At 45.7% G+C, this 9689-nt stretch overlaps 1 protein-coding gene across 1 annotated transcript; it reads right to left on the bottom strand.

Annotated features, from left to right (window-relative positions):
- Nucleotides 1–5816: 5816 nt before the first annotated feature.
- LOC120702135 lies at nucleotides 5817–7366 on the bottom strand. The gene is made up of 6 exons (XM_039985894.1): nucleotides 7280–7366; nucleotides 6918–7207; nucleotides 6723–6850; nucleotides 6462–6544; nucleotides 6227–6392; nucleotides 5817–6145 (listed from the first exon to the last, which is right to left on the bottom strand). Exons 1-6 carry the CDS (start codon nucleotides 7364–7366, stop codon nucleotides 5817–5819), a joined length of 1083 nt encoding a protein of 360 aa, XP_039841828.1.
- Between the last annotated feature and the right edge of the window lie 2323 nt (nucleotides 7367–9689).

Here is a 9689-nt window from a genome sequence, read left to right as displayed (position 1 = left end):
CGGGCTTGGAGCACGAGTCGACGTCGTTTCTCATATGAGAAACCGTTTCTTCTTTTTCTCTCCTCTTTCCTTGTTAATTTGGCTGCCACATCAGATTTTTGATAACATGGCACATCATTAAATACGATAGAAACTACCTCATGTGCAGAGTTAGGAGTGCCCTTACATGTCAATTTCTGCAAGTAGTAGTGCCATTTCAGAAGATATTATTCTCAGCAAAATTATAAATGTTAGCACTAATTTTAATCTATCTTTTAAACTATTACCGAAGCGTTAGCACGGGTACTATCCTGCCAGTTTAAATGGACGGTGAACATTGAGAGAGAATGTGTAGCATTATTAATTTAAAAAAGAAAGAGATGAGGTACAGCTCTACTAGCCCATGTGTGGCAAGCAGAAAATAAGGGAAGGTGAGTCTAGAGTCATAAAGCTAGATTCTTTTGCACCAAAACCGATGAACTTTATGTACCAGCACACAACAATCGAAACAACTTTACGTCCTTGTCCTAGGGATCCGTTTGGTTGGTAGTAGCACAACTAGCACTAAAATAATCTTATATGCATAAAGTACTAAATAAAATTTATTTGCAAAATCTTTTTACAGATGGCGTAACTTTGTGTGACGAATCTAATGAACCTAATTAAGGGGTTGTTTAGATACAGAGGCTAAACTTTAGCCCATGTCACATCAAAAAGAATCTTAGTATTTAGAATTATTAAATGAAGTCTAATTACAAAACTAATTGCAGAATCCTGAGACTAAACTGCGAGACGAATCTAATGAGGTATACTAATCCATAATTAGATGATGGTTACCGTAGCATCACTATAGTAAATTATGAATTAGTTAGGCTTATTAGATTCGTCTCGCGAATTAGCACCCATCTGTCAAAAAAATTTATAAACAGATTTTATTTGATACTCCTAAATTGTAAGATTCCTTTTGATGTGATAGGGACTAAAAAAACTCTTGGAATCAAACAGGCCCTAATCCATAATTGGCTACAGTAGCCATCCTCTAATCATGCGGTCAAAAGTCTTATTAGATTCGTCTCGCGAAGTAGCGCAGAAATTATGGAGTTAATTTTTTTAACTGCCTTTATTTAATATCCCTAATTAATAGTTAAAGTTGGTATCATGTGCTACAAAACCAGTCGATGGCTCGGTGGTAGTAGCTACGCTCAGTGGAGCGCTACCGGCCTGCGTTCGATTCCCGTAAGCAGCGTGGGTGTCGCACCGCAGGACCAAGCGGGTGTGTATGGATGTGAGTGTGTACGTGTATTTGCTTGGTAGTCTCATCTATGTTTGGGCACAGTCGGTGTGGATGTCCATTCGAGTTCTTGCATGACGGGCAGTGCTCTCGTAATTTTTTTAAAAAAAAAATTCCCTCCATTGTATTTGACCCATGAAAAGAAAAGGTGTTATATAAAGAAAATATATTTGTAAAAGACAAACAAGCACTGATCCATATATGTTCCTAGTATAGATTCCATCCGCATAGCACGCTGTAAAATTCACCTTTCCGCCGTGTTTGGCCACAATTCCACGACGCGTTGTGACTCGGCCAACGCTCGTTCGGCGTCCAAAGGTTGCGATCAAATCAACACCATGGCTTGCCACCAGAACCGGATGCTTTGTCGTCCTTGCAGCTGCTTTAATCTACACCCACAGTCAAGTCAACATCATGTCTTGCACAGCAGGATGCTTTGTCCCTGCACCTCTGACTGGGCATTCGGTTCTAACCAAACTGACAGTTCCTCGGTTCTTTTAAAAATTCGGTTCTCAAAAAATAGGAACCGATCGATTCTTTTCGGACATAGAAACCGATGAATTTCGGTTTCGGTTCGGTTCCGATTCTAACCGAGTGAACCGAACAAGGTGGAGAAGGGGAGAAGGAGACAGGGCCGCTGGCCGCCGACCGTGGCCGTGCGGCGGGCGCCCATCGCGATGGCCACCTCCCGCCCCAGCACCACGGCCGTGCCCCTCACCGCTGGCCATGCCCGCTTCCTGCTCCTCTTGCTGCTCCTTCTCGGTCTCCGTGGCGGAGCCCATTGCGACGGCCTCCACCCGCCTCAGCACCGCCGCCGTGGGTGGGGGCACGGGCCACTGCGTGGCCAGGTCGGCGGCGACCGCCGTGGGCGGGGATCGAGTGCGTGGAGCCGGGGTGGCGGCGGCCGTCGTGGGCGGGGGCGGGGACGGCATGTGCAGTGGCGGCTCGGTCCGTTGGGTGGGGCGCTGGGCGGTGGGGAACGGCTGGGGCGGCAGCCACCGCGACCGTTGTGAGCCTGTGAGCGGGAGCTGGGCACGGGGACGACCTGGGCGATGGCGGCGGCGGGGAGTCGAGGACGGTCGGGGTGGTGCCGTGGGCGGGGGCGGCGGGACAGGGGCGGGCGGCGGGATAGGGTCGGGCGGCGACTGTGCTATAGGAGCTGGGAGGGAGGTAGGGAGGTGGGATTGAGATGAAATGGACTAGGGTTTGTGTGGCCAGTTGGGCCCTTAATGGGCTATTGGGCTGAAAGTTCGGTTCTCTCGGTTAACCAAGAACAGAACCGAATAAACCGAGGAAATTCGGTTCCCCAGAAACAGAAACCGAATTTTTCGGTTTCGATTATTTCGGTTTCGGTTCTCGGTTATTTCGGTCCAGCTCTCGATTCTCGGTTAAATTTGCCCACCCCGACCTGCACCTGCCTTTATCTACACCCACGGTCCATTCCTCTCCCCTGGTCACTCTGCTCGCTTGCTTTATCCTCGTCTTCCATCGGCAGCTTTGCCTCTCACCAGCCTCCAGGCCCTCCAACTCCAAGAAGGTCTTATTCAGGTCGGTCTGTTCATCAGAACTTATTATTTCTTACTGCTTTCCCAACAATTTTACCCAAAAAAACTCATAAAACTTTAAGGATTAAGTATTCTTTATTTTTCCCATCTGCGCCTTCCAACTTGTGTGAATTTTAAGACTTTAAGGATTTGGTTGCGCTATTAATTAACCTTAAAGATATAAAACATGTTTTAGGATTCTGACTCGAGACTTATAACACTCAATCATATAAGTTCATTGAACATGCATGTGTACACGGGACAGCTAGATTTATGCCACTAGATCAGTTTTCATGTCGAGAAATGCCACTATATTTTAAAAATTATGCTCATGCTACTATAGTTCAAAACTTGTTAGTCTTGCGCCATCGCCGGTGGCATAGAACTAGCAATTCAAGCTAAATATTTAGACTACGTTATTAAGCTTACACCATTGAGGTGACACGATCGAGTCAAACAAGTTCCTGACCCAATGGCATGACCCAAATTATTTGAAATCTAGTAGCCCTAGCATAATTTTTAAGGTAAATAATCGATGATGTTCTTGGGTGATGAGTGAAAAGTTGGTGAAGGTGCATCCCATACAAGGGTGGCTTAGAAATTGAAAACTGATTAAGGGCACAAAGATTGCTAGGTTTGAACTTAATGGATAATATGGTGCCTAGGGTAAACACCCAGTGGATAGTTTGGTGCTCCCGAAAGTCGAGTCTGCGTCTGTCGCCAGGCCGAATCGAGCTTGATTTACTCTGATTCGAGTTGGATTCCTTCCAAAATTAACTTAGACTGGTTGCCCTATTATTTATACTTAGGGTTAAGGCAAAAGGTGGTTTTCACGTTTGTTTTTCCACGATAACTTTTTACTTGGATATTCAGTTCGCAAACGGTCTTCATCACTAGATTCTTAGCATTTTTTTGCATCATATGAGATCCATTTTTGAATATTTTTTTAAAAAAATTGAAATTTGAATCTAGGCATCATATATACCCATGTGTGCAGTCATAGAAATATATGTGCAAAAGCACGAAATTCTCTTTGGAATTTGAAATTTGAACTACAGAAACAAATATCTAGCATGTCATAGAAATCTGTGTATACACCCATAGAACCGCATATAACAATATAGAGATGGGAAATTTTGAATTTTGAATCTAATTGACTCATAGAATTCACAGTAGCATGTCATAGAATTTGATACATATAAATCACATTGTCATATAGGGCATAGAAGTTAGCGATGCTGGTCATAGAAGGTCATAGATGCAGGTCATAGGAGGTCATAGATGGTAGTTCATACAGGGCGAGGTCATAGATGGTAGTTCATACAGGGCACAGAAGACAGCGATGCATCTAACTGGCTCATAAAAATTATATTATCATGTTGTAGAGTTTGAACTTTTGAATCTTATTGACCCATAGAAATCACACTATCATACAAGGACCATAGAATGCAGCAATACAATACGATATACAAATCATATAAGGCAACGATTATAGATCATAGGAGGTAGCAATGCAGTCGTATAGTATTAGACATGTCACAGAAGGCACAGATACAAATTATAAGTGGCAGCGATTCAACGATACAAGTCCATCGAAAGATCGAATGTTAGCATATACACGCATGAACATTGGCATATACACGCAGCAGCATATACATGCATGAACATTGGCATATACACGCGGCAGCATATACACGCATGAACATTGGCATAGAACATATGCGCCCCCCCCCCCCTGCTCGACATAGCCGCAGCTTCCGCGCCGTGTTGGCATAGAACATATGAGCAGGCATAGAAATTGGATGCGCTCAACCACGATGGCTCGTCGGCGGTAGATGAAATGGGAGCATAGAATCTAATATTAGCAAGCATATAAATTGAATATTAGTATCATAGAATAATTAATATGGTAGTATAGAAGCAGATATAGAAGGTGTCGTAGAGATCTGTATATACACGCATTGAAAGAGACATAACATCTATAGATGGAGATTTTGAATTTCAAATTGAATTAGAACAAAAGAAACTATGACCATATAAATTGTTTTCTACACTGTTATGTCGGAGGAAACATGTGATCATTTGTAGAAACATATACGTTGAAACTATATAAAGTCAGAGGAGGCAGCCATGCAGATCATTTTATACTATATACAGGGTCATAGAAGCTAGCGACATAGGTCATAAACCCTATCTAACTTTTCTACAAATTTGAAATTTGAATCCTATTGGCGTAGAAATTCTGTCATTCTTGTGGAGCATTGCAGCACAAATAATCTTGAAAACTTGAGCATATAAATTCATATTGATGTTGAAAATCTTGGTCATATACCCCTCAAAAGTTTAAAAATGCACCGGATGCTATTCAGATCGTGGTCATAAAAACTGAACATCAGGGTCACAGACCCGTCAAAAATTAACTGGGCGTTATTCAAATCATGGTCATAAAAATCGAACATCGTTATCGTATTTAGCATGTCATAGAAATTTGTACAGGCTGCCATAGATCCGCATATAACAGCCAAGGCGATGAAAATTTTAAATTTTGTATCTAGTTGACTCATAGAAATTGCAGTAGCATATCAAAGAATTTGAACTTTAGTTCTACGGGTAGCGATATGGGGCATAGAGAGTTCTATGGGTCATAGGAGGCAGCGGCAATATATGTCATAGAAGGTCCTAGATGACAGTTTATATTCTATACATGTTATAGGATGTAGCGATGCAAGTCCTATAAGACATGTCATAGAAGGCATATAGATCATAAACGGCAGCAATCACAACGATACAGGTCATATAAAATATTTCATAGAAGGCAACAAGATGGCATATACACGTATGAAAAATGGCATATACAAGCATGAACATTGGTATATATATATATACACGAGTTGTCTAAACATATACACGAGTTGACCGCTCAGGCAAGGTTCTTCAAAAAATTGGACAACTCGTTCTCAAAAATGTCATATTTACATGGCAAGGAGAAGATACAGTACAATCTACTGTTCTATCAACTTTACAATCTGGTCGGCCACAGGTTCAGCCTCCTCTACATACTTGACAAACTGGTCATGGTTACATTTTGAACACATACCATCGCCAAGAATGGCTATCTTCGCCAAAGGCCAATATGACTTAACAAGCCCGAGAGCTTGCGCTACACAATTTCTAGAAGTCTCGGCCAAGTACTCGGAAAACTTCTGAGGAGCCCTCTGCAGCCGATCAGCCAAGCTGCTACCAGATTCTTCGGCTGGACCAATCGAGTCCACTATAGTTTGAGCCACCACCTTGAGTTCCTGCAGCTCTCTATGATGGCTCTCGGTCCCATCTGTTGAAAACACAACAAGAAGTCCAACAAATATGCAACCAAGCAAAAGAGGTCCGCAATAAAGATTACACAGGAAGTTACCTCGATTCTTCTGAATCACTTCCTTCAACATCTTGACCTTCTGCTCGAGTGCAGCTTTATCCTTCTTCAGGGCAGCATTTTCCGCCTCTAGCAGAACGATCTTCTGGCGATCCGCTTCAGTCTCCTTCAGTTTCTGAGACTTCAGATATGAGCGATTGGCTAGTTGCTGCAACAATATACAATCAGTCTCCAGAAACATCCACAAAAGGAAAAAGTACTCAACAATAGTACTCACCACAGAAAACTTGGTGAACTCACGAACATTCGCTTGGAATTTCTTCATATTCCCAAGCGTCAACTGCGGATCATCCTCAAGATCTTCACCATGGTTACATTCAAAATGAGAGGGGGGATGCTGTAATCTCATCCAGAAGGCTGTCACTCGACTCCTCCTCCTCTTCAAGATCTGGCGAAGCACTTGCTGTTCTCTCCTTATGAAGCAGTTGAGCAACCGGAAGAACTTTCGAACCATTATAAAGTGGTATGCTGGGCTCACCAATTGGGATCTCATCCAAAGGTTGTGTCCCCGCTCCTCCGGTCCTCCTCGACGACTCCCCCACATCAGTGGCAGCTATAGGAGTGCCATCCTCAACTACTCGCCTCTGCTTGGGCACGGTTCCAGGGCTACAATAGAAGCAATCATATCAGATAGCAAGCTCAGAAAAGGACCAAAAACAACTCGATGAGTTACCTGGCATCACTGCTAGCCCTCCTCTTCCGCACAATTGTCCTCGGCTTCTTGGGACAACTAGTGCCGGCTTTGGGCTGAGGGCTCTCCTCCCGATCCAAGGACTCGACCGCCTTACCCTTCACATCTTCTGCAAGGGTAGTACCCCCATCAGAATCTTCGTCCATTAAATCATCCAATTCAGCCGGATCCGGATGAGAATCAACAAATGGTCGATGAGAACTTGGGGTCTGATGAAGCAGACGAGGCACTTCCGGCAGTGGAGCATCACTCCGGAACACAAGCAGATCACTCTGCAAACAAAAGTAACATTCAGCCACAAGCGCAAAGGAAAAGAAAAACCACTCGAAGGTTCAGAAAATTACCGGATTCGGCGGATTCTTAAGGCGATAAAGTTTGGGGAGTTCGGGTTCAGAATCCACTCCCTCCAATATGCTATATAGAATCGCCATAGCCTCACTCGGATGAATTATATCTAAAGAAAATCTAGAAGGATCATCCAAACCAGAGTACTCGAACCCAGCATGGCAACGCTTCTGCAGTAGCTGAATCTGTCTTCCAAGCCAGGAAAAAACTACTGTTGCACCAGTCACCCCCTTATTCCTTAGAACTACAATTCTTTGCAGCAGTTCCTCTTCCTGAACATGAATATATCCATGGTTGAACCACTCATGACACCGCTTGGGCGGACCAGGAACTCTGTCAGGAAGTGCCGGTGCGTGATTATCGATATAAAACCACATGGCCCTCCAGTCACCAATCTGACGGCGAGGAGTATACGGAATGTACCTCCTGACATATCAGGACGAAGCTCAAGATTGGCTTCCCCAACCGTGGCGACCAAGAAGCTCAAAGGTCACACTTCAAAGAACGCCTCAATTTTGGAACCTTAACCCTAAATTAAGAGATTTCAAGTCAAGGCTCGGGGGCTGCGGAATACGTGTCATAAATGGCAAACTTTTTTCAAAAATGATCTAAAATTCAAATGAAGATCTGAAGGACCCCAAAGACAGAGATAATCCTCAGCCTGATCCTACAGTTCAACCAAAGGCTCGGGGGCTACTCCATATGGAGCGCGAGTACATCACGCGCCATATCTGAAGAAAAGATTCAGGGCTTGAGCACCTCATAGCCTCGACATAGCCAAAAAGTACTCGGAAGACTACTCGAAGCACTCGACAGACTCCAAGCCTGAGCAATGGATTCTAGAGGCACTTGGAGGCACTCAAAGAACGTCTTCAGAAGCACTAGGCACCTGCGGAACTCGACTACGAAGAGCTCGGGGGCTAGTTAGACCCGGGGCAGCGGGACTACTCACAGGCGTGGAATATTCTGGAGTAGGGAATAGCACACAGATACGCCCTATCTCTACTGTAACTACTCGTACAACAGTAGGACTAGTTGAGTACAAGGAAACTACCCGACCAACTTAGAGTAGAACTCTGCCAGTACTCGGCTAGGACTTTCCATGTAATCTTGTTCCCCCAGATTATATAAGGGCGGACAGGGACCCCTCCAAAATATCGAACAAAACCTAAGGGAATACAAACCGCCACACAGGACGTAGGGTAGTACGCTCCGGTGGCCAGAACCTGTCTAAATCCTTGTGTTCCTTTCTCCATCGCATTCAGATCTTGGCGAGTCCCTACTTACAACCACTCTCCTCAGGATACCCCTCGGAGAACCCGATGATAAAACACTGACAACATCCACTCCAAAAGCGCCCTCCAAGTCCAGCCATTCGTGAGCATCGTCCAGCAGCGTCAGGATCCTTGGATCCCTGGAGATCGCCGCCCTCTCTCCGTCGTCGCCTGCCGGCCAGGGGCGCTAGCACCAGGCCGTCCGGCCTAGAGGAGGCCGGCCGGCCTCACTCCGAGGCCGGGCGTCTCCCGATTCGGCAGAGAGCACTGCCCAGAGGCCAAGAGTAGGGGCCATAGTGTATTCCCGCGTGCACAGCCCAGTGCGACCTACAACAGGGGTTCTTTCCCCTAGAAAGGTTGTTACCAAGTGCACGGGAACATCCTCTGTGGGTTGTGTCGCACAAGTCGCTGCACTCCAAGCGGTGCAGATCGACTCGTCCACGTACTCCTCGGAGTACTCTCTCGCCAGTCCTAGCCCTCCACGCTATTGCGTGACCGGGGCCAAGGTCTGGTGAGGGAAGGTGCTCACCCCGCCATTGGATCGCAGCAGTGTGGACTCCCCACCGGATACGGTGCGGCGCCACATCAAGCCGCCACCGATCCGTGGTCCGCCGGAGATCCACGCCTACATGGATACCGAGGACAAGGACGAGGACGAGGACGAGGGGCCCACCGATGTCGCGTCTCTCCGTGAGCAGCTCGCTGCCCTCCGGCTACGCCTCAACAACATGGACGAGCGCGTGGCCGAGCTGGAGATCGATAAGATGGAGTTGGGTGATCGGGTTGACACCTTTCGCAAGGCCATTTGTTCAAAGATCAAACGTCTTGCGAAGGCGACTGGGAACGAGGATCTTTACCAATCCCCGGACCCAAAATAGGTGTTAGGTCTAGGAAGAGTCTTAGGTTTAGGTTTCGGTGCTGCATTTTAAATTCCTTTATTTCATTTGTTTAGTTCATTCAGTTGTATGCAGCAGCACCCCACTTTGCTTTGAATAAAAAAAAGGTTATTCCTCCTTGTGCTCTTGTGGTTGGTGCACATGTGTGTGCCAACCACACCCCTGCTCTGATCTTTCGCTGAGTGCGCAGTGAATTCAAACGAGGAGGACGAAACCAACGATCTAGAGAAATTCGAATG

This window comes from Panicum virgatum, chromosome 4K (assembly GCF_016808335.1).
Source record: "Panicum virgatum strain AP13 chromosome 4K, P.virgatum_v5, whole genome shotgun sequence".
Taxonomy (NCBI): Eukaryota; Viridiplantae; Streptophyta; class Magnoliopsida; order Poales; family Poaceae; genus Panicum; species Panicum virgatum.
This window is presented reverse-complemented; position numbering and strand designations above follow the sequence as displayed.